General features: G+C 43.9%; 1 protein-coding gene across 3 annotated transcripts in view; it reads left to right on the top strand.

The window, feature by feature from the left end:
- LOC129833042 (protein tweety homolog 3-like) overlaps positions 1–26,634 on the top strand; it is a 128,685-nt gene that overhangs the window by 41,646 nt on the left and 60,405 nt on the right. For 2 of the 3 annotated variants that reach the window (XM_055897291.1, XM_055897290.1), the window contains 7 exons: positions 412–467; positions 1,605–1,697; positions 2,699–2,791; positions 8,035–8,171; positions 10,200–10,376; positions 10,997–11,075; positions 18,904–22,493. In XM_055897291.1, the coding sequence (XP_055753266.1) occupies positions 412–467; positions 1,605–1,697; positions 2,699–2,791; positions 8,035–8,171; positions 10,200–10,376; positions 10,997–11,075; positions 18,904–19,074 (806 nt within the window). In that variant the 3' untranslated portion in view covers positions 19,075–22,493. Of the gene's footprint in view, positions 1–411; positions 468–1,604; positions 1,698–2,698; positions 2,792–8,034; positions 8,172–10,199; positions 10,377–10,996; positions 11,076–18,903; positions 22,494–26,634 lie in introns of those variants that run through there. The other variant, XM_055897292.1, reaches the window with a different exon arrangement.

The raw sequence follows: 26,634 nt of genomic DNA, 5'->3' as shown, positions 1-26,634 counted from the left end.
CCAAAAAATAACCCAATCTCTGTCCATTTCTCTCTGTCTCTGGGGAAGCTGACCTGAGATTATACCACATCACTGTAGGTTATGGGGTTCACCAGCTGACATTCAGTAGACTAGGCACTGCTTCAGGCAGTGGCATATAAAGGCTATGGGATGTCAAGGTCAGGGAATAGAAATACCATCCAGTAAGTCACCATGGTAGTGAATGAAAGCTCCCACATACTGCAGCTTCTAAAGGACCTGCTTTCACAGGGGAAATGGTTGGAGAGAAAACATGATAGCCTCTGTGAGAATGTGTACATGCAATTCACCGTGTAGTAGTACAGTGACACGACGATAACTAACTAGACTGAGGTTGTCCGCGGTACTGCTCACATCATCTGATCCAGGCCTGTTGTGTGTGTTTTTCCACAGACATTTTGCAGTACTACATGACATGCAGTGTGGGCCAAACCAACCCATTCCAACAGGTAGGCTACTTCAAACAGACTTTTTACTGGCCATCATATTTTAGCAAAGCGCTTTGATATAGGCCTCACAGACACCAGGGATGTTTGTTTTTAAAGCATGTTTAGTATTCATATCTTTTTCAGTATACAGTATATGTGTGAATCAGGCTAGCATGTAACTTTGATGCCGGTTATAATTTATCTGATCTAATGAGGCTGAACAGTGAAATGACTCTCATCTAGCTAATGCGTCTCACCACATACATACTGTATAATGTATGCACATATCTTCTCTCTGATCTATGACCTCTGCGTGTAAATGAGGCGATCCCATTGGACGGAAGGAAGGGAGATGATGATCATATGCAGCCTTTCTAGATTCCTCTGTGGACTGCCGTCTCAGATTAACATTTCAAACCAACGCCTCGGACCCAGCGGGCGAAGTTGGTGGAAATGACGTCATTAGTACCTGTTCAGGCTGAAAATACAGTCTCAGTAAGAGGAGTAAGACTAGTCAACAACCGCTACTTCAGAGGGAAAATATTGTCTTTTCACTTAGACTTTGTAGCTTTTTTATTGGCTAATTAAAGTGTCGCAAAACGTAAATCTAAGCGAAAAAACATATCTCCCAGAAAAGTTTTTTGTTCAAAGAATACTGGTCAAGGCTGCAAGACTGTTTTTTTGGGGGGCCTCAAAAGCATATTATGACGTACACTCACTGTACCAGTCCAACTAGAGAGGAGCAGTCTTGCTGGGAGAGACAGAACAGAGTGCACACCCCCTGTGCCTTTCATCTTTTAGGCCAAATGTCTGCTTTTCCTGGAGGTTTAAATGTAGAACTGCGAAACGGCCACTAAGGCCATTGCCAGTGTCAAATATTAACGTGATTTGAAGACCCTACCATAAGACCCTGTCTGTGACTTGCTTTTAAGAAAAAGGGTTGATATATAATATATCTCACAGGTACAAGGTGTCAATGTGCCGACATTGAGTTGAGTGTAAAGGGACATATTTGACCATCAGAAAGGACTTGAGTTCGCTAGCAGGTTGTTGTTCTGTGTTCTGGTCAGGAGGTTTCTCACCAAGACATTGAACAAGTAGCGCAGTTCTCAGTGCCATGTCTGATACAGGCGGTTGTGTTTTCCTCTTGTGTTGTAGAAGTTGTCCGGGAGCCACAAAGCCTTAGTGGAGATGCAGGACGACGTGTCTGAGCTGCTCCGCTCGGCCACCAGAGAGTATCCCCAAACTAAGGTGAGCGCCCTGACTCCTGACATCCATCGCATTACTTCCTGCTGTGAACGCCACCTGCCAGAGTACTGATACTACTGTATACCTGCTGGCTCAGTCACGCCACACAAACACACCCTGCCTTTCCCCCTGCTCTGAATACACCGGCTGTACTATTGTAGCAATTCTAAGGGTTGAACAGTCCACTGAATGGAACCAATGGACCAAGAGGCAGAGAGAGGGAGGAGACGAGTGCACCTGGCCACAAAAGTCTGCTGGCACTTCCCTTTTGCGTTATGCTCATGTTACTTTCACTGGCGTCCTCTGTACAGCCATGTGTTGTATTGTCCAGCGCTGAGCTTTCCGCTGTGTGCACAGAGCAACAAATGAGGCCTGACATTTGGGACGTGTTGGAAAATCGAGAGAGAGAGAGGCAGGCCTGCTTCAGTGGCACAGTGAAGAGAGAAAATGCTGAGTTCATGGAAACATTTCACGTTCTGTTGGGCTACCAGAGATGTAAAAAAAATAAAAATAAAAATGTAGAACTCCATCAACACTCATCAGCCGTCGTGTCCCATTTAGTCATTGAAAATAGACCTCTGGACAGACGCTGTTCTCTGCCGGCCGTTACGGCCCATAGGAGAATCCGGACGTGGTTTGTTATTGCACCTCGTGCAGACAGACGGCGGTATAGCCTTAGTTTGACGTTTCGGAGGAAGTACCTTCATTTCAATGGAATGTGGTGCGCACCATTAAAACCCTGGAGTCTGTCTGCACGAGGCGTCAGGGTTGCTGACTCTGTTCTGGTTTGGGAGTTTTCTCAAAGTTTCGCCGACTCTCTACTTTTGTTGACATCATACCAACCTCCTTTACTAGTTTAAGTAGGACACCAAATTTAAGTACTGCCAGTCTCTCTCTCATACACTCACACGCACACTGAGACAGTGGTCTGGCCTAATTTGCTGTGTTAAATGTCGACCCGGCCCTGTTTTTAAAGCGTTTGTGTGTTTGTGTGTGTCTTGCAGGGGAATCTAGAGCAGATCCAGGGGGTGCTGAACACCACAGAGATCGGCCTGCATCAGCTCACTGCCCTGGTGGACTGCCGAAGCCTGCACATGGTGAGCTGCCTTCCTGCCTGGGACACCAGGGGGACCATGGCTAACATCCTTACTCCATGGGGGATGTCGTATGGTCTCTGTGTTGCGTGGTCACGGTCTACATGTGTACATATCCCTCTCTGGGATGTGGTTGTTAGCGTGTACGGTGCGTTCGGTGCATGTCCAGTCCGATGATGTTTGCAGATGTGTGCGCAAGCTAGACGGTCCAGTGAGTCGTTGCGTGACCCGCAGTTGGCTTCCCCTCTGCCTGTGTGATGGAGAGGACCACGTTCACGGTTCACACTCCTGTGCATGTGCATCTGTGCTCCGCTGAGCTCAACTCTGCTCCACTGCTCTTCGTTCAACCCTGTATTCAGACCTGCTCCTCTCTGCCTGCAGTGCATCCTCCGCCCTGGGCTGAGCTGCATATCTCTCTGATCTGTAGTAGCAGCCCTCCCTGACAGCTCTTCACGTCCTCCCCTATTAACCCCTATGTGGCCGGTGCCCACTGTCACACTGTCAGAACCCTGCCTGGGTCTCACTGTTCCTACTGTCACTTCCACTCTCATCCACACAACTCACAGCCCTCACAGCGGAGGGCAGGAGAACCTGAGCCAATCAAGTAGTAGCCCAGGAGCTTACATTCGGCCTAAACCAGGGCCACTTTCAGTAGCAGATAGAAATGTCATGACGTGAATAGAGCTGACGTGGTTTGTTCTTCTACAGAGAGGGATGTTTGTTCTGCATCGTATATTTCTTTCTGAACATTGTGCTGAGCATGACCCAGGAGGATGGCGTAACACGCCTGCCACTACATCACATGTAAACATGCTGTACCTAGAGGCAACAACCAAGACGTCTCTCAGTGCAAATGCAGGAAGCAGAAGCGGCCGTCATGAAATGTTTTCTTTAAAAGCTGGACAATATTATTCCCAACTTACTCTGCTTTTGTCATGTTGAATAGCGCTCGCGGGTATTGCACATGTTGTCGAGCTACTTCCTCTCGATAATGACTGTAATTTGCTTGGCTCTGAAGCGAGGCGCTGGAAAAGCACCGTCTTGGCCTGCTTTCACTCCTCCACGCGATGCATCATTAAATAGTCATGTCTAACCTCCCTCCCCCAGCTTGTGTAGCATGTGTGTCAGATAGGGCGCTGTGTACAGTAACCCTGTGTAGCTGACAGGCAAAATGTAGCATCTGTTTGGTAGGTTAGTTGTGTTTCTATGAAGTGATGTGAACTGTGCACTAGTTGTCATAGATACATGTAAATGACATGGCAACCAGACGGTAGTGATGGAAGGAAAGTTCCATGCAGTTACATAACGGGTTATTATTTTTGAAGGTATATCTCATAGTTTTGACAATATCGCAATATTATTTTTGCACCAGTTGGCTGTACCTGCACCAAAACTCCACTATTTGTCTTTCATAGCTTGTTCTCCATCTTCTTTTTAAATAGGGAGCCCATTTTGTTTTCAGCACTTTTATTTCCGTGACTGATCAAACCTCATTTTCTCATGGCTCCGACTTATCCCTCTGCAGCAGCAGTATTTTTGAATGATCGACTCGCAATAAAGTCACAGTATGGAACCGCAGTACATATTAGAATTGTGAGAATCGCAATACATATCGTATTGGCACCTAAGTAACGCCCTACGAGACAGTGGAGCAGACAGATCTGTTACCATGTTAGCGGTACTGTATCCAGGCACATTTGCTCATGCACAATTGCATCACTGTCCTGTCATACGGGCCTACTGTACATGTATGTATGTATGTATGTATGTACAGTTGAAGTCGGAAGTTTACATACACCTTAGCCAAGTACATTTCAACAAAGTTTTTCACAGTTCCTGACATGGCGTCATGAGGAAGGAAAATAATGTGGATATATTGAAGCAACATCTCAAGACATCAGTCAGGAAGTTAAAGCTTGGTCACAAATGGGTCTTCCAAATGGACAATGACACCAAGCATACTTCCAAAGTTGTGGCAAAATGGCTTAAGGACAACAAAGTCAAGGTATTGGAGTGGCCATCACAAAGCCCTGACCTCAATCCTATCGAAAATGTGTGGGCAGAACTGAAAAAGCGTGTGCGAGCAAGGAGGCTTACAAACCTGACTCAGTTACACCAGCTCTGTCAGGAGGAATGGGCCAATATTTACCCAACTTATTGTGGGAAGCTTGTGGAAGGCTACCTGAAACGTTTGACCCAAGTTAAACAATTTAAAGGCAATGCTACCAAATACTAATTCACTGTATGTAAACTTCTGACCCACTGGAAATGTGATGAAATAAATAAAAGCTGAAATAAATAATTCTCCTATTATTCTGACATTTCACATTCTTAAAATAAAGTGGTGATCCTAACTGACCTACGACAGGGAATTTTCACTTGGATTAAATGTCAGGAGTTTTGAAAAACTGAGTTTAAATGTTTTTGGCTAAGGTTTATGTATGTAAACTTCTGGCTTCAACTGGTATGTATGTATGTATGTACAGTGAAGGAAAAAAGTATTTGATCCCCTGCTGATTTTGTTCATTTGCCCACTGACAAAGAAATGATCAGTCTGTAATTTTAATGGTAGGTTTATTTGAACAGTGAGAGGAAAGTGAATAACAACAAAATCCAGAAAAACACATGTCAAAAATTTTATATATTGATTTGCATTTTAATGAAGGAAATAAGTATTTGACCCCCTCTCAATCAGAAAGATTTCTGGCTCCCAGGTGTCTTTTATACAGGTAACAAGCTGAGATTAGGAGCACACTCTTAAAGGGAGTGCTCCTAATCTCAGCTTGTTACCTGTATAAAAGACACCTGTCCACAGAAGCAATCAAATAATCAGATTCCAAACTCTCCAACATGGCCAAGACCAAAGAGCTCTCCAAGGATGTCAGGGACAAGATTGTAGACCTACACAAGGCTGGAATAGGCTACAAGACCATCGCCAAGCAGCTTGGGGAGAAGGTGACAACAGTTGGTGCGATTATTCGCAAATGGAAGAAACACAAAAGAACTGTCAATCTCCCTCGGCCTGGGGCTCCATGCAAGATCTCACCTCGTGGAGTTGCAATGATCATGAGAACGGTGAGGAATCAGCCCAGAACTACACAGGAGGATCTTGTCAATGATCTCAAGACAGCTGGGACCGTAGTCACCAAGAAAACAATTGGTTACACACTACGCCATGAAGGACTGAAATCCTGCAGCGCCCGCAAGGTCCCCTGCTCAAGAAAGCACATATACATGCCCGTCTGAAGTTTGCCAATTAACATCTGAATGATTCAGAGGACAACTGGGTGAAAGTGTTGTGGTCAGATGAGACCAAAATGGAGCTCTTTGGCATCAACTCAACTCGCCGTGTTTGGAGGAGGAGGAATGCTGCCTATGACTCCAAGAACACCATCCCCACCGTCAAACATGGAGGTGGAAACATTATGCTTTGGGGGTGTTTTTCTGCTAAGGGGACAGGACAACTTCACCGCATCAAAGGGACGATGGACGGGGCCATGTACCGTCAAATCTTGGGTGAGAACCTCCTTCCCTCAGCCAGGGCATTGAAAATGGGTCGTGGATGGGTATTCCAGCATGACAATGACCCAAAACACACGGCCAAGACAACAAAGGAGTGGTTCAAGAAGAAGCACATTAAGGTCCTGGAGTGGCCTAGCCAGTCTCCAGACCTTAATCCCATAGAAAATCTGTGGAGGGAGCTGAAGGTTCGAGTTGCCAAACTTCAGCCTCAACCTTGATGACTTGGAGAAGATCTGCAAAGGGGAGTGGGACAAAATCCCTCCTGAGATGTGTGCAAACCTGGTGGCTAACTACAAGAAACATCTGACCTCTGATTGCCAACAAGGGTTTTGCCACCAAGTACTAAGTCATGTTTTGCAGAGTGGTCATACTTATTTCCTTCATTAAAATGCAAATGAATTTATAAAAATTTTGACATGTGTTTTTCTGGATTTTTTTTGTTGCTATTCTGCCTCTCACTGTTCAAATAAACCTACCATTAAAATTATAGACTGATCATTTCTTTGTCAGTGGGCAAACGTACAAAATCAGCAGGGGATCAAATACTTTTTTCCCTCACTGTATGTATGTATGTATGACATCTACTAATGATCTAACGTCATGCACCGTCACATAATTGAAGAGACTGATGCACTGTACCACCCTGTGCATACTGTGATCATAAATAATGTCAGGTACCATTATAAATTACTTTTGTAATTTTGTAATTACTGTTTTGTTGTGTTCCATGACTATGTCCAGGCTATAACAGGGTTGTGTTCCAGGACTATGTCCAGGCTATAACAGGCTTGTGTTCCAGGATTATGTCCAGGCTATAACAGGGTTGTGTTCCAGGATTATGTCCAGGCTATAACAGGCTTGTGTTCCAGGACTATAACAGGGTTGTGTTCCAGGATTATGTCCAGGCTATAACAGGCTTGTGTTCCAGGACTATAACAGGGTTGTGTTCCAGGATTATGTCCAGGCTATAACAGGGTTGTGTTCCAGGACTATAACAGGGTTGTGTTCCAGGACTATGTCCAGGCTATAACAGGGTTGTGTTCCAGGATTATGTCCAGGCTATAACAGGGTTGTGTTCCATGACTATGTCCAGGCTATAACAGGGTTGTGTTCCAGGACTATAACAGGGTTGTGTTCCAGGACTATGTCCAGGCTATAACAGGGTTGTGTTCCAGGACTATGTCCAGGCTATAACAGGGTTGTGTTCCAGGACTATGACAGGCTATAACAGGCTTGTGTTCCAGGACTATAACAGGCTTGTGTTCCAGGACTATGTCCAGGCTATAACAGGCTTGTGTTCCAGGACTATGACAGGCTTGTGTAACAGGGTTGTGTTCCAGGACTATGTCCAGCCTATAACAGGCTTGTGTTCCAGGACTATGACAGGCTATAACAGGCTTGTGTTCCAGGACTATAACAGGCTTGTGTTCCAGGACTATGTCCAGGCTATAACAGGCTTGTGTTCCAGGACTATGACAGGCTATAACAGGCTTGTGTTCCAGGACTATGTCCAGGCTATAACAGGCTTGTGTTCCAGGACTATGTCCAGGCTATAACAGGCTTGTGTTCCAGGACTATGACAGGCTATAACAGGCTTGTGTTCCAGGACTATGACAGGCTATAACAGGCTTGTGTTCCAGGACTATAACAGGCTTGTGTTCCAGGATTATGTCCAGGCTATAACAGGCTTGTGTTGTTAACTGTGTTGCTGTGTTGTGTTCCAGGACTATGTCCAGGCTATAACAGGGTTGTGTTATGATGGACTGGAGGGCCTGATCTACCTGGTGTTCTTCTCCTTCGTCACGGCTCTCATGTTCAGCGCCATCGTATGCAGCCTACCTCACACCTGGAACAACAAGAGGTCAGAACCCATCTCCCGTACACACCACTATTTTCCAATACCACATACAGTCCAATTGGACCTGAATGCTATTTCTATGTTAGTGCTCCATGTCTATGAGGAAAATGGTTCAGAAAATAAACGATGTTTTAAGTATTTCAGGGTTTGAGAAACCATTTAGAATTGCTTCCAATAGAACTCATACATTAGTTAATAGAGCTTTTGCCTGAACCACGGACTGTAGCCTCTTGAGTCCCATTTTTACATTACACGGAAATGACTCAAATGATTTGCCTGCAGACAGACAGAGACAATAAGATTATAGAATTGAATTTGTTTTTTTCCTGAAGAGTTTCTAAACCCCTGACTAAATGTGTTAGCTGCTTTAAGTCTTCCGTTGCTAGTGTGTAGAACACTGGCAGCGTGTTCCATCGGACCTGGCCAGGAGGGCCCATCTGCTTCCCCAAATATATCACTTCCTGTTATCCCCCTCTCCCTAATCGTGCAAAGCTTTGCCTAAATCTATTGCAACCATTGCATGGAGTGGTGTAATTTTGAAGGTTGACGACGTACTTTATGAAATCCATCTGATTTCCCTCCGCTGGGCGACCCTATCAGCAGCCGATGGAGAGGATTAATCACAATGCCTTGTAAGAGAGACGAGAGTTTGCTGTCCCAGGCCACGCCTCCAGTTTAACTCCACTATGTAATTAGCAGAGTTCTGAGGAGACTGGTGGATATGTTATGTCCTGCAGTTTGAGCTCAGCTCGCTGTTCCTGTTATACAGCAAAGGGTTTTGTATAGGTATGCATCTTCTAAATGACATGCAGTTGTTTGAGTAATAACTTGTTGTTGTAATGGTGCATGTAGTTCTTAATAATAACCCGCCATTAAGCTTTACTGCTTTTAGTGCCATAAGCCATTCCATTGATATGTTTTATATATGAACACGGTAATGTTGGAAATTAGTTACGCCCCCCCCCCCCCCCCCCCCACTACACACTCTGTCTTCGTAATGTTCTGTATGGGTGAATGCGTGCTGATCTGAATGGGATGATGTCATTAATTCGCTGTGTGGAGGAGAACGCTGTGGGTGGCAGGTTGAACACTAGAGGGAGACAAGCTCCACCATGTCATCATCAGCAGCAGCAGCGCTGTTCACTGCAGCGCCGCAAAGGCTATTTTTGTCTTCTTTTGTTGTCCGTGTTTTATACCTTGACCATTGTGCTACAGGGGGAAATGTCTTTGTTTTTTGGAAATGTGACAATGTGGGCTTTCAGTGGTGCCCTTGCGCTAGTTACTATCACAGCTCCTGTTTGGACAGAAATGGAAAAGTAAACCAATCCGTACTGTAGCAGATGAATCTGTAATATTTGTGTGGAAAGTGAATACATGTTTATCTTAGTGGAGCGTGGTTTTATACCTTAAGCTCAGTGGGGATTTGCTGCTTTCCCTTTTTCAAAGAGAAGACATCTTTCGTCTCCCCTTGGGCAGTGAAGAAATTGACTAGAAACGTGGCCGAGGATGAATGCAAAACGTGACTGTGAATGTGCCTGTTTTTGTGCCGCTGCTGCTCTCCCCATCAGTGGGAGAGGGCTCCACCTTGTGGCCGTTTGTCACTCTGCAGGATTGTAGTCAATTCCATTTCAAAATAAACTGTCATTCCAATGTTTGTCCCCCGCGATGAAATTGAGAATGGTACTGTGGATGTGTCCTTGTACGTTCGTCACTTGGGTGAATGATGGATCTTTCCATAGAGATCAAACATTTACAAAATTACACTGATTTGCCCAAGACAGGAGCTATAGTAATTAACTGAAATGTGTCACATGTAGTATCTCATTTGGTCGAAGCAGGGGGCGCTGCATCCTTAGGGTATGACATGTTTTCTGTTGCCTTTTCCTCAATGATTTTCTATGAGAAAATGTGGAAGTCGGATTGGAATTTCTGTGTTCTTCCTGAATTGAAACGGAATTGACTCCAACCCTGGTAGTATGTGTCCTGGTGGATGTGTGACTCAGCAGTGTCTCTCTCTCTCTGTCTCTATAGGAACGAGGCGGACAGCGAGGAGGAGTCCGTGGCCCACGGAGGCAGACTGCAGAACCACGACAACCTGTACCGCGTCCACATGCCCAGCCTGTACAGCTGTGGCAGCAGCTACGGCAGCGAGACCAGCATCCCTGCTGCAGCACACACTGTCAGCAACGCCCCCGTCACGGAGTACATGTGAGTACAGTAACACCAGTCCCGTGGACCACTCGTCTCAAAGAGAATCACTGGGGAACAGTGGGTGCACTTCCCCTCCACTTTCTCAGTGTTGAAAGGTTCAAAGCAGGCTGGGGTGGTGAGGATTGAGGAATGTGAGATACCATGTGACCCAGGGCTGTACTAGCACAGCCTCCACGTTTTAGGGCACCGCTGAGAAAGAGGAGCTGTGCTCTGCTCTCCCATAGTGTCACATTCTGGCGGCCACGAGCGATGCAGCTGTTGCTCTCCAGCTGTGGCCCTTTGAAACCCAACAGCCTTATGAATGGACCTTTTAGGATTTAGGATGGGGGCTGGGGGAGGGGATTTGGTGGTACTCTGGTTTTGCTGGATTGTATAGTACAGTACAGCCATGGATGTTCTGTGGGGTTCTGTGTCTGTGGTGCCTGTAGGGGTTTAAATGGTATCATGAACTATTTGTATATGTGGATGTATGTGCTTCTGTGGCATGGGAAGTATATTTTGAGGGTCAGCAAGTCATGTACGTGTTTCTGTGTGTGTGTGCGCACGCAGGTTCTGCAGCTGTAGTTCCATCCCTGCCTGTGTTTAACCTTGGAGTGTGTGTTTGTTCTGTTACACAGGACCCAGAATGCCAATGCCTTCCAGAACCCGCGGTGTGAGAACACCCCACTGATAGAGAGAGAGTCCCCTCCTCCCTCGGTAAGTGTCCCAATGTCTACGTTATTCACTGATGGACAGAACACCTCCACTGACTGGGTCATTTGGTAGCCGTTATGTAGGACACGATAATGAAAGATCTTTCCGATGAGATCTTGTTTTAAAGTAAACAGTCTGCCAACGGGGCCTGGTTTTGGAAATGTCTCAGAGTAGTCGGTGTTTTGTTTTTGCCTCTTATTTCGACATATTCAAGTGCGTTTGGTTCACAGTAAGCGCTAGAGTCAACATGACGATCCTAGCTACCAGTCTCCACAGGTTGTGTGTTGTAAATCAACCTGGTTCCCTCAGTCCCTGGTCCTCCCTGGCTGGTTGCCCTCCTGTCCTGGAGGCTGAGCCCCTCCTTGGTCAGTGTGTCTGCTTGGGCCTAGACTCTGCACTGTGCATCTTCTCTATACTGTCTTGTCGCTGTTGTTTTCTTTCCTGCAAACCCACACAGTTGTATTTGACTGCCGGCATGGACAGTTACAGCCGCAGCAGCTGGCAGTTAAAACCCTCGGCAAGTGAGAGATCGTTTTGGTAACCTCCTCCGCTATGCTAACAGGTACAGACAATGGCCCCCCCACCCGCCCACCCACCTTCACTTACTGGCCTGTGTTCCCCCCAAACCAAGTCTACTCCCCCCAACCACCCACGCCCTATCCAGAGTTACCTGCCACCCCACTGCCCTCCTGTGTTTTGCTAGTGTAACACCTCACCTAACGCGTATCCCCTGACTGTGGCCTTGGGCAGCATGCCTTCCTATCCCCCAGCACTGCAGCTGTTTTAGGTGGTACACGTCACGTTCTTGTCCTGCCTCCAGGCCCACTATGGCCTTTCTTTCATGAACATTGAAGCCTACGTCCGACAGAAAAGGACATTCCCGTAACTGCGTTGCAGTCTGCCGAGCCCTTCAGACTCTTGCATTCCCCTTTCCACCTGAAACAGAGAGGGTCTGGAACGGAGTGGACACTATGAATGACATCTGAGTGGACTTTTTTAGGGATGGACGGTTTTGAAAAATGAACGAGTTAATTACTGTAGAAGAGAACAACTTTATCCAGTTTGTTGCCAGGAGATTCCCCTGGTCCAGGACTTGTACTGGTTCATTCTGGAAGGCTTGAGTTCTTCTGTGAGCCAGAACATCTTTCTGCTATTGTCAGGTTGTTCCACCTATGTTTCCGTCTCTCTCCTGGCCTTCAGAGCTCATAGATGTACACTATAAAGGGTAGAATGGCTCCTGAGTGTGGAGTGGGATGATCTCCACCTCACTTTACCTCTAAGTCTAAGAGACTCCCATTGAAAGTCATGATGATCTGGCAAGGCCACTTTTCAGTACATCCGTGTGCAGGATATAATGTCTGGTTATATCCAGTTGGCCAAGCATGGCGCTGAGGATCCTGGGTGCACGCATGACTGCAAGTCGCTTTGGATAAAAGCTGAATGGCATGTATATTATATAGGAGCTATAGGCAAGTGGAATAAGTCCTGTTAGTTCTGTAAACCTGTCACATCCTTTCACAGAGTATGTACTGCAAGTGCACCTGGTTTTGTGCCTGCTCCTTCCTTTGCAGTAAATACATTGTAATGTACACAGATGTGACAACCCAAATCTAGTGTGGTTTATTATCTCTAAGTACAGTATGATAAGCCCTTAATTTTACATGTAGAAACATACTATATACACACTGGATAGATGGATGGATAGATATGGTAGATAGATATGGTAGGTAGATAGATATGGTAGGTAGATAGATAGATATGGTAGGTAGATAGATATGGTAGGTAGATAGATAGATATGGTAGGTAGATAGATAGATATGGTAGGTAGATAGATACGGTAGGTAGATAGATAGATATGGTAGGTAGATAGATATGGTAGGTAGATAGATATGGTAGGTAGATAGATATGGTAGGTAGATAGATATGGTAGGTAGATAGATAGATAGATATGGTAGGTAGATAGATACGGTAGGTAGATAGATAGATATGGTAGGTAGATAGATATGGTAGGTAGATAGATATGGTAGGTAGATAGATATGGTAGGTAGATAGATAGATAGATATGGTAGGTAGATAGATATGGTAGGTAGATAGATATGGTAGGTAGATAGATATGGTAGGTAGATAGATATGGTAGGTAGATAGATAGATAGATATGGTAGGTAGATAGATACGGTAGGTAGATAGATAGATATGGTAGGTAGATAGATACGGTAGGTAGATAGATAGATATGGTAGGTAGATAGATACGGTAGGTAGGTAGATAGATATGGTAGGTAGATAGATATGGTAGGTAGATAGATAGATATGGTAGGTAGATAGATATGGTAGGTAGATAGATAGATATGGTAGGTAGATAGATAGATACGGTAGGTAGATAGATAGATACGGTAGGTAGATAGATACGGTAGGTAGATACGATAGGTAGGTAGGTAGATACGATAGGAAGGTAGGTAGATACGCTAGGTAGGTAGGTAGATACGCTAGGTAGGTAGGTAGATATGCTAGGTAGGTAGGTAGATATGCTAGGTAGGTAGGTAGATATGCTAGGTAGGTAGGTAGATATGCTAGGTAGGTAGGTAGATATGCTAGGTAGGTAGGTAGATATGCTAGGTAGGTAGGTAGATATGCTAGGTAGGTAGGTAGATATGCTAGGTAGGTAGGTAGATACGCTAGGTAGGTAGGTAGATACGCAAGGTAGGTAGGTAGATACGATAGGAAGGTAGGTAGATACGCTAGGTAGGTAGGTAGGTAGATACGCTAGGTAGGTAGGTAGATACGCTAGGTAGGTAGGTAGATATGCTAGGTAGGTAGATAGATATGCTAGGTAGGTAGGTAGATATGCTAGGTAGGTAGGTAGATATGCTAGGTAGGTAGGTAGATATGCTAGGTAGGTAGATATGCTAGGTAGGTAGATATGCTAGGTAGGTAGATATGCTAGGTAGGTAGATATGCTAGGTAGGTAGATATGCTAGGTAGGTAGGTAGATATGCTAGGTAGGTAGGTAGATATGCTAGGTAGGTAGATATGCTAGGTAGGTAGATATGCTAGGTAGGTAGATATGCTAGGTAGGTAGATATGCTAGGTAGGTAGGTAGATATGCTAGGTAGGTAGGCAGATATGCTAGGTAGGTAGGTAGATATGCTAGGTAGGTAGGTAGATATGCTAGGTAGGTAGGTAGATATGCTAGGTAGGTAGGTAGATATGCTAGGTAGGTAGGTAGATATGCTAGGTAGGTAGGTAGATATGCTAGGTAGGTAGGTAGATATGCTAGGTAGGTAGGTAGATATGCTAGGTAGGTAGGTAGATATGCTAGGTAGGTAGGTAGATATGCTAGGTAGGTAGGTAGATATGCTAGGTAGGTAGGTAGATATGCTAGGTAGGTAGGTAGATATGCTAGGTAGGTAGGTAGATATGCTAGGTAGGTAGGTAGATATGCTAGGTAGGTAGGTAGATATGCTAGGTAGGTAGGTAGATATGCTAGGTAGGTAGGTAGATATGCTAGGTAGGTAGGTAGATATGCTAGGTAGGTAGGTAGATACGGTATGTAGGTAGATACGGTATGTAGGTAGGTACGATGGGTGGATACAATGGATGGATACGATGGGTAGACATGGTACATAGGATATGGTAGATAGGATACGATGATGGATATGGTAGATACGGTAGATAGATACGGTAGATAGATACTGTAGGTAAATACGGTAGATGGATAGATATGGTAGATAGATTAGGTAGATAGATACGGTAGATATGTACAGTTGAAGTGGGAAGTTTACATACACTTAGGTTGGAGTCATTAAAACTCGTTTTTCAACCACTCCACAAATTTCTTGTTAACAAACTATTGTTTTGGGAAGTTGGTTAGGACATCTACTTTGTGCATGACACAAGTCATTTTTCCAACAATTGTTTACAGACAGATTATTTCATTTATAATTCACTGTATCACAATTCCAGTGGGTCAGAAGTTTACATACACTAAGTTGACTGTGCCTTTAAACAGCTTGGAAAATTCCAGAAAATGATGCCATGGCTTTAGAAGCTTCTAATTGACGTCATTTGAGTCAATTGGAGGTGTACTTGTGGATGTATTTCAAGGCCTACCTTCAAACTCAGTGCCTCTTTGCTTGACATCATGGGAAAATCTAAAGAAATCAGCCAAGACTTCAGAAAAAAAATGTAGACCTCCACAAGTCTGGTTCATCTTTGGGAGCAATTTCCAAACACCTGAATGTACTACGTTCATCTGTACAAACAATAGTACGCAAGTATAATCACCATGGGACCACACGGCCGTCCTACCGCTCAGGAAGAAGACGCGTTCTGTCTCCTAGAGATGAACGTACTTTGGTGCAAAAAGTGCAAATCAATCCCAGAACAACAGCAAAGGACCTTGTGAAGATGCTGGAGGAAACAGGTACAAAAGTATCTATATCCACAGAAAAACGAGTCCTATATCGGCATAACCTGAAAGGCTGCTCAGCAAGGAAGAAGTCACTGCTCAAAAACCTATAGAATCTACCACTAGTATCTACCTACTGTATCTACCTACTGTATCTACCTACTGTATCTACCACTAGTATCTACCACTAGTATCTACCACTAGTATCTACCACTAGTATCTACCACTAGTATCTACCTACTGTATCTACCTACTGTATCTACCACTAGTATCTACCACTAGTATCTACCACTAGTATCTACCACTAGTATCTACCTACTGTATCTACCTACTGTATCTACCTACTGTATCTACCTACTGTATCTACCACTAGTATCTACCTACTGTATCTACCTACTGTATCTACCTACTGGATCTACCACTAGTATCTACCACTAGTATCTACCACTAGTATCTACCACTAGTATCTACCACTAGTATCTACCACTAGTATCTACCTACTGTATCTACCTACTGTATCTACCTACTGTATCTACCTACTGTATCTACCTACTGTATCTACCTACTGTATCTACCTATAGTATCTACCTATAGTATCTACCTACTGTATCTACCACTAGTATCTACCACTAGTATCTACCACTAGTATCTACCACTAGTATCTACCACTAGTATCTACCACTAGTATCTACCTACTGTATCTACCTATAGTATCTACCTATAGTATCTACCTACTGTATCTACCTACTGTATCTACCTACTGTATCTACCACTAGTATCTACCACTAGTATCTACCACTAGTATCTACCACTAGTATCTACCTACTGTATCTACCTACTGTATCTACCTACTGTATCTACCTACTGTATCTACCTACAGTATCTACCACTAGTATCTACCACTAGTATCTACCACTAGTATCTACCACTAGTATCTACCACTAGTATCTACCTATAGTATCTACCTATAGTATCTACCTACTGTATCTACCACTAGTATCTACCACTAGTATCTACCACTAGTATCTACCACTAGTATCTACCACTAGTATCTACCTACTGTATCTACCTACTGTATCTACCTACTGTATCTACCTACTGTATCTACCTACTGTATCTACCTACTGTATCTACCTATAGTATCTACCTACTGTATCTACCTACTGTATCTACCTACTGTATCTACCACTAGTATCTACCACTAGTATCTACCACTAGTATCTACCACTAGTATCTACCACTAGTATCTACCACTAGTATCTACCACTAGTATCTACCTACTGTATCTACCTATAGTATCTACCTATAGTATCTACCTACTGTATCTACCTACTGTATCTACCTACTGTATCTACCACTAGTATCTACCACTAGTATCTACCACTAGTATCTACCACTAGTATCTACCACTAGTATCTACCTACTGTATCTACCTACTGTATCTACCTACTGTATCTACCTATAGTATCTACCTATAGTATCTACCTATAGTATCTACCTATAGTATCTACCTACTGTATCTACCACTAGTATCTACCACTAGTATCTACGACTAGTATCTACCACTAGTATCTACCACTAGTATCTACCACTAGTATCTACCACTAGTATCTACCTACTGTATCTACCACTAGTATCTACCACTAGTATCTACCTACTGTATCTACCACTAGTATCTACCTACTGTATCTACCACTAGTATCTACCTACTGTATCTACCTACTGTATCTACCTACTGTATCTACCTACTGTATCTACCACTAGTATCTACCACTAGTATCTACCACTAGTATCTACCTACTGTATCTACCACTAGTATCTACCTACTGTATCTACCTACTGTATCTACCTACTGTATCTACCACTAGTATCTACCACTAGTATCTACCACTAGTATCTACCACTAGTATCTACCACTAGTATCTACCACTAGTATCTACCTATAGTATCTACCTATAGTATCTACCTATAGTATCTACCACTAGTATCTACCACTAGTATCTACCACTAGTATCTACCACTAGTATCTACCACTAGTATCTACCACTAGTATCTACCTACTGTATCTACCACTAGTATCTACCTACTGTATCTACCACTAGTATCTACCACTAGTATCTACCACTAGTATCTACCTACTGTATCTACCTACTGTATCTACCACTAGTATCTACCTACTGTATCTACCACTAGTATCTACCACTAGTATCTACCACTAGTATCTACCACTAGTATCTACCACTAGTATCTACCACTAGTATCTACCTACTGTATCTACCACTAGTATCTACCACTAGTATCTACCTACTGTACCTACCACTAGTATCTACCTACTGTATCTACCACTAGTATCTACCTACTGTATCTACCTACTGTATCTACCTACTGTATCTACCTACTGTATCTACCTACTGTATCTACCACTAGTATCTACCACTAGTATCTACCACTAGTATCTACCTACTGTATCTACCTATAGTATCTACCTATAGTATCTACCACTAGTATCTACCACTAGTATCTACCACTAGTATCTACCACTAGTATCTACCACTAGTATCTACCACTAGTATCTACCACTAGTATCTACCACTAGTATCTACCACTAGTATCTACCTACTGTATCTACCTACTGTATCTACCACTAGTATCTACCACTAGTATCTACCACTAGTATCTACCACTAGTATCTACCACTAGTATCTACCACTAGTATCTACCACTAGTATCTACCACTAGTGTCTACCACTAGTGTCTACCACTAGTGTCTACCTATAGTGTCTACCTATAGTGTCTACCTACTGTAACTACCTATAGTATCTACCTGTAGTATATAGGTAGATACTGTAGGTAGGTACTGTAGATAGATTTCTGATCTCACACACAGACCGTTCAGAGCCAAATCTGAGGTTAGGGGAATCTGAGATATTCTGTACATATTGCTGATCCTAGGTGTCCACAATAGGCTGTCCAAATGACTCCCCGGGTGACATTCCCACAATGCAAAACCCCGGTTCTGTATCCCGCATGGCCTCTGCGCAGTTACTCAATTTAAAATGAATTAATGGACCTTGAATGTTCTCTCTGTTGGTGTTGTCATCTGTGATGTGTGGAGCTTGTTCATTCTCCAGCCCTCACAGCCAAACCCTCTCTATTGATTTGTTAAGGTGACCTGTTGTTCTCAGCTTGTTACATTAGTCATGCTTTTTTGATGTCAGAGAAAAGACCTGCACTTTCAAACATAGAAAATAACAAATATACACCACTAAGGCAGAGGCATCATGTAAAGACTTATGTTTTCCGGAGGCCCTTTCATGACGTTTCAAATTTTTTATACTTCTCTATTGGATGAAAATGTTTTATCTGTGAATACACGGGTCATCCCATGCTGTTTTGTTACGCCTACTTGTCTCTTTCTCTCAACAGTACACCTCCAGCATGAGGGCCAAGTACCTGGCCAACAGCGGACCGGGTCCCAGTACCTCCACCCCCGTACCTCCACAGCACCAATCACAGCACCAAGAACACGAATCGGCACACCACTCACGACAGCACACTCCACACCGCCCACCACATCACCCAGCGGCACAGCTCTAGACAACACCGGAGGCGTGACCCACCAACAGACACACCCGTGTGGAACCACCTAGCCTCTGGAACCTCTTCTCCAATGCCCCTCAACATCTCTGTGACGTCATCTTCATCCTCATCCAGGCTACAGTCCCAATCTCCTTTCCTCTTCGCTCTTACTCGCCCTCTTCCCCCAACAACAACTTCAAACATCTGAGCCAAATATGTCTTTTGAAGTGTGCTTGATGGTAGAGCTAAGAAAGGAACGCGCAAGGCAGACGCATCATGTAAATAGTTCTGTCGTCATTACAATGTTTTCCGTAGGCCCTTTCATGATGTTTCCAGATGGCCAGTCTGGGCTGAGGGCCAATGGGAGGTTATATCCAGCATCGTGTGATCTCTGTCATCTGCTTCATGGGCTGCTAGTGGACTGACTGAGTGGTGGCCCTTGTTCCCCTGCTACCCCCTACCACCGCCGCGCCTCAGTGCTGGGCCATCCTCCTTACCCAGGGACAATACAGACTAATGAGGCAACTGGCCTCCAGCTCTTCATGAACGATCTCTGCTCCTTTTCCACTCCTCTGTCTGCTCAGTCCACCAAATATCATCTTGAACGGGGTGATAATGTCTTACGTGAGGATATGTTGCTCAAACAACATCTGTTGGTTTTATTTGTCTGACACTTTTGGGGTCTTCCTGTATTTGATATTGTATGAAGGAGACATCCACCATCAAATGGTCTCCATGTTAACCACTGCAAAAACCACTAGTTGTGGTGCTGTGAAGGAGAGAACACCTGACTAGATGATGAAACTAAACTGCCATTGCTTTGGTGAGGACTGAGACAGTTATGGGACCATCTAGGCTAGCACTGATTACTATTGATAGTGATTTTGTTCAATATGTTGCTACGTACTGTACTCTCTCTCTCTCTCTCATTGCTGGAGGAGATGTTGAGCAATGCCTTTACACAGAGAGCTGTGGAAAGGCCTAGAAACCACTGTTCCCTCACACCCTTTTACAGACCTAGTCCTCTGTCATAGCAAGTTGGGATCCAGGCACGGTTCCTCAACGGTTGGATGTACCTCAACAATACTATGGCAATGATATGTCTGAAAGACAAAGACCAGTGTTTCTCAAGCATTCCGTGTGAGTGTTCTTCATCATAGTGAAACATCTCAGTTCCTCATGTGATCCTGTTATCTGGAGGACTTGCAACACGACCAGTAGAACGCCTGGTCGAGGAAAGGGCATTAACATCAGTTGTATTATCCGGTCTCTCAATCCATGTGTCTGACGAGATCACGTTGACATATGATTACTACTGTCTAACAAGCTGAGACTACTGATTTCTTATCGACCTAGCCATCCGCTTGTTATTGCGTTTGTCTCAGACTGTGAGTGGGACCAGTTATCTTATTTCCTAATGTAGTAGGTCTATGACTGGAAAAGACTGGGACCTCTTAACTCTTACATTAGTCCTGACCTGCATGTTTGTGGCTGTTGTCGTCCCCCCCAGGGGGAGGTTTTTCATTGGAGTGATGCAGTGTGCCACTATTCCTGAAAAATGACTGAAGCTACATGGACTTTTGAACTGGAGAGTTTTGCTGTTGAAAAATGAGTTTATTTGCGATTCCAGCGTCTGCTCTTGGATGATGTGAACTGAAAAGACGGACGACGCTCACTAAAGAAGAGGAGCTGTGAACGGTGGGACCCGCTGTCCTCTCATCAATACCACAGACCGCTGTTATCAGGTTTTGTTCCCAAAACGAAAGACCATTCAGACGAGGAAAGGAAACATGTCGAAACTAACAGAAGCAGAAGCTTTTTTTCAACAGACCGATATGAGGACTGGTTCCTGATTGCTGAGAGACGAAACAAAAGAGGAGTTTTCCTCCACCATTATAAGACTCATTTAAAGTCTCATTTGCAGTGCTCTTCTATTAGCCAGGTATCTTGTGTTGGTGTTCCTCTGTGTACAGTGGTCGGTGTTTTTGCTTGCCAGTCTCCTGTCCTCCCAACAGATCTCTGACCGCCTCGCAACGTTCTCCTCTGCTGAACCCCATGGATATAGTCACAGACTGTAACATCACGTTACATCCCGTGTCTGGAGGCTGTGTACATTAATTAGAATGTGTTTCTTCTAAAGAGGTGTAGCGTACATGTATTCTAGTATACAATTATGCATGTTACAACAGCCAAGGTAACTGCAAAATGGACGTCCTAATGCTCCAGCATTTCATGGTCACAAAGATGTGTTTTAGCATAAAGAACGATTTTTGGAGAGAGAAAAAATGAAACTGCGGTGGTTGTTTCAAAATGGGTAAATTGAAGAAATGCTGTGGTGACACGGGTTCACTTTTACCATTTACCTTTTCAGCAAGAGCATCCTACTTTCCTGTGGACTCCTAAAGCATGGTGCCCCTTCAAACGTACAGTGAAATATTGTTGTACGCTGTTGCTACCGACGCTTCTCTTGGCACCCCTTCGTTCTGCGTTGTAAATCAATATGAGAGGTGTGGTTCTTTCGTCAGACTGTGCCAATAACCAAACACAACACCTTACCTTTACTAGGATCTTTTTAAATGTCTCACTTAGGCCTGTTTGTACAGTTCACAGCACTGTGGTTGCCTGAGCAACCAAACGAGGAAAATGAGCCCTACATTTTGAACTGAAAATGACTTGTTCTTTTATTTTCTGTGTGAAAGACCATTTATTATAGTAATGGTGGATTTTTACTGTAGTTTAGAGTAGTCATATTCTCTTTGTTAATATTGTAATGCTAGATCAATGTACAGACTTTAAAGGGATACTTTGGGATTTTGGGATTCATCCTTTATCTACTTCCCCAGAGTCTGATGAACTAATAGACCACCGTCTCTGCATCCAGTATGAGTTAAGAGGTAGATCTGTGAGCCAATGCTAACTAGCAATAGCTGAATGAGTGGACGTGTATGGTATCTACTAGCAAATGCACTAACGCTAGTTAGAAACTTCCTTCAAACTGCACGCAGAGACAAAAAAAATGGAATCCACCAGTGCATCTGACTCTGGGGAAGTAGATAAAGGGCTTAATAGCCAAAATCCAGAAGTATCCCTTTAAAACAAGTTTGCTAAATGAGCTGGTGAAGTTGACATTTCCTTTGTCATGGTGATGAAATCTTTTTTCCTTCATTAAAAAAAAAAAGTATTTTACCATTTGATTCTTTTTAGTGTTCATTGCATATATTACGATGTGTAGCAGGCAGAACATTTTTGTTGCTTTTATGGGAATACGATATAATTTTTGTCTTTCATTGCTTTGTTTTGATAACATTTCCCTGTAGATTTACTCATTGTTTTCATATAATTTTAAAGCAATTACTAAAATATTGTACATGTTAAACCTGCGGTTTTATTGAGCTTGAACTCAGTGTTTTGAAATTAAACCAACGTTAACTGTTGAACCCTGACGTGTCTTTACATGTAGTGAAGAATAGACAATGTTGATCATAACTGTTTTCAAATGGACAGAAATGCATGATTTTTATGAGAGTTTGATTTTAACTTAGGCTACATTATTTTACAGTGGAAGCCTATGTGCAGCTATCAATGGTGAACAAAGATAACAGATTGCTTGCTCCACTTGGCTGACATTGTGACTAGTAGCACTAGGTAGCAGCAGAACTACACAGTGTCTCAGTAAATATATCTGTGCTATAGTACTCTGAGGGGATGGTTGTTTGTTGATACAAGTATTTTGATATTCAACACAGCAGGCTTTGTTACAGGCAGTAATATAGCTCCAATGTATTTCTGGGATGTGCTATTGTTCTCTGTAGTGTGCAGATTGAAAGGCTATAGGCCTGGATGTCCTGTTGACTGGAGGAGAAAGGCTGTGTTGTCTGTGTAAACTCACTGGGCCGACGGCAGGCGAGAGGCCAGTGTCACAAACAGGACAGACATCCAGCATTGTCTCCTTCCTGTAGGGCAGAACGTCAGGCAGCTGCTGTCTCTCCAAGACTGGCGTCCTGTCTAGTCTAAGAGGGGTTGGAGGGATGGGAACGGGGATGGATGAGTGAAATGGTCCCTCGATCCTGAATGATCATGAGCCAAAGTACTTTAATCCTAGTATTTTGTTCATCCCATTTTACTACAAATGTAATGTTAGGAACTCAGCCTTTACGATACATGAATTTAACAAACATGACAGAAATGTCCAACAAATCCTTTTAAATCAAATGGGTTTTGTCACGTGTTCTTCCAACATAGTATGAACAAAGAGAAGTGGTCAACACTTCTTCCTGGATTGTAGGATGATGATGATAAGTGAACAGCTGGAGAAGTAGATGAACTCAGCAGCTGTCTGTTCCTTCTGGCCACTCACTGCACTGTCATCAGTTTGGAAGGTCCATTTAGTATCTCACACCAGATGTGAACTTTTTGGTAACTCTTTAGGGTATACGTTAAGTATGCATGGAGACAACAATGCCTATCAGATTATCTTATTTTGGTCTTACATGTAAATGGTTAATGATGCTTACGATATTCGATTATTTACTTTTTTACTTTTTCTAATTCAATATTCTTGTCTAAATATGTAGCAATCACATCTACCCCCTTCCTTCCCTGCTTCTCAAACGCTTCAGTTTGACTGAGAAGTAAAGAAACAAAGCAGAACGGTGTTTAAATAGTCTTGTTTCTCCTGAAGAGGCAGGCCAAGTCTTTTGCAAATGCACCGGAAATGTATTCAGCGAGAAGGAGCGCGCTAATGAAATTTCACACAGTCTTACTCTTGAGGAAATTGAATTACTCCCCATTGTTGGATTGGAGGAATGCATTGCTAATGCATTGAGGTGGAGGGCTGAATAGCGGAGCAGGGGCGAGATGGTGCCAGGGCCCTCTGACCCCCAGCAGATACTTCCTGAGTCGGGCCTGGGCGCACAGCCAGATGCTCCTACACTAGCACAGCTAACTCTCCTCTGGAGGATTCTAACCCCAGCTATCTCTCCAGGACTCAGAGCAGCTGCATGACAGAGCAGACGGAAGAAGCCTATTAGTGTAGATGCCTCTCTAAATTGTCATCCATTTTAGCTAGAATTAGAAAAGTCTAATTCTAGAGGATGTCTCAGTGTATTCTGATTCACCCTTTTTTAACACAATGTACAGTAGTGTCCTGTGGGACTGAGCCAGGCAAAGAGCAGTGAATGCAGGTCCCAGGCATCTTTGACTGGAGGGACGTCCTACCAGGCACATTGTAGTTGGAGTCATGGGAGGGCCTGGGAGTCAAGGAGACAGGGCGTGTTGCTTGTCCCTCCTTTGTGGCTGGACTCAAAAGAGAGAGGCAGCTGTATCCTGGGGGGTGTGTCTGTGTTACTCACATCCCAGCAGCTCTTTTACACACATCCCCCACACACCAGGAGGGGGAATGAGGGATCGCTAGAGCTACCCTGTTGCCCCCTCTCTAACCTTTTATTCCATGGCTGTGTGGAAAGCCAGTCATTTTCAAAAGCAAGCATTGGTATTGGTGCAGAGTAGTTATCTTCTCGAGCAAATCCCCTCCTCCCTCTCACTGTCCTACTTTTTACATTGATCTAAACCGTATCCCTTTTCGTTCCTAGGCTTTGAGGGGAGTCTTGCCTCCTGGGCAAAACTACTGTCTTGAACCAGTGTTTTTCCACCACCTCCGGTTTAACAGGTTTAACAAGGTACATTTTCACATTAGTTTGCCACACTTGCCGTGAATGTGGCCACGTTCCTCCTGTAGAAGCAACAATGGCTGGAAATGGCGTTTACAGAACGAGCTATTGTGTTAGAAGGCAGGGTGACTTGTATATCGCTACAAAGAACTGGTCTTCCTCTGTTGGGACGATTGTCTTGTTGCTGGTTGGTTGCTGGTTGGCTCTTAGGCCTAATACATAAATACTGCAATGGAATGATTGAACTGAGACCCATTTGAAGGGTGGCACACCTATAACAGTAATCCTAGATCACAGATGCATTAGTTGGATTTGGTATAGGTTATGAATAAACAGCATTATGCAGTAGCTGTAATATACTGTATTTAACTGAACATCTCCAGACAGGCGGCTATGAGGCATACATGGCAGTAATCAAGCTACAGTCAACACTCGTAGCTTGGAGTCCTATATCTCTCTTGTGTGTCTGCCGGGGCAGAGGCCTGGAGAAGGTGCTGTCTGTCCAGAGAATTCATTTGCCTCCTGATTTGCATTCCATGCAAACGCTTGTGTCTCGCACACCCCTAAGACACTTACACAAAAACAAAGATTTCTTCAGTTCAATATGTGCTTGAGTCCCTAAGTTAGGACTGTTTCCCAACATTTTTGAAGGAAATTTTCTATTTTGTTGCATCCTCTATCAAATCAATCTTTCCTGCATATCTCTGGTGAAGATCCCTTTGGTGTTCTACCGTAAGATTAGGCCTCCTTCCTTGTGTACATTTCAGAATGTGTTGTAGTGGGGGTCAAATTACTTTAGGCGTGTCAACCTAGTGTTCAACTGGTAAAGATGATCGGTCTTCATCTCCCCGACATCCAGCATGTCTTACGCGACACAACCTGGGGTGTAAGAGCTGACGGGGATATTTGCATATCTGAGAGTAGCATCAAGATTGATGGTGTTACTGTTAGGACGTTAACGCAGAGGGTGTGGGCCCAAGCATCACTCAACAGCCCTGCAGGTGCCAATGTTGTCACTGTAGAACACTGGAGTGGGAAGAGTATTAAACCCCAGGGCATACGGTACTGACTTCACGAGATAATCCTTGTTCCCCAGGTATAATGGACTTAGCGTTCCTCCCTCACAGTGGAGCTCCCTTGTACACTGAGTTGACCAGACATTAGGAACACCTTGAGTTGTACCCCTCCCCCTTTGCCTTCAGAACAGCCTCAATTTGTCGGGGCATGGACTCTACAAGGTGTCAAGCGTTCCACAGGGATGCTGGCCCATGTTGACTCCAATGCTTCCCATAGTTGTGTCAGGTTTGCTGGATGTCCTTTGGGGCGGTGGACCATTCATGATACACTCGGGAAACTGTTGAGCATGGTAAACAAAAAACAGCAGCGCTGCAGTTCTTGACACAAGCTGGTGCGCCTGGCACCTACTACCATGCCCCGTTCTAAGGCACTTAAATCTGTTGTCTTGCCCATTCACCCTCTGAATGACGCAATCCTTCTTTAACCTATCAAATTGTATTGGTCACATACACATGGTTAGCAGATGGTAATGCGAGTGTAGCGAAATGCTTGTGCTTCTAGTTCCGACCGTGCCGTAATATCTAACAAGTAATCTAACAATTTCACAACAACTACCATATACACACAAGTGTAAAGGAATGACTAAGAATGTGTACATATAAATATATGGATGAGCGATGGCCGAACGGCATAGGTAAGATGAAGTAGATGGTATAGAGTACAGTATATACATATGAGATGAGTAATGTCGGGTATGTAAACATTATATAAAGTGGCATTGTTTAAAGTGACTAGTGATACATTTATTACATCCTCCCATTCATCTACACTGATTGAAGTGGATTTAACAAGTGACATTAATAAGACATATCTTTCACCTGGATTCACCTGG

The sequence above is a fragment of the Salvelinus fontinalis genome, chromosome 34 (genome assembly GCF_029448725.1).
Source record: "Salvelinus fontinalis isolate EN_2023a chromosome 34, ASM2944872v1, whole genome shotgun sequence".
Taxonomy (NCBI): domain Eukaryota; kingdom Metazoa; phylum Chordata; class Actinopteri; order Salmoniformes; family Salmonidae; genus Salvelinus; species Salvelinus fontinalis.
This window is presented reverse-complemented; position numbering and strand designations above follow the sequence as displayed.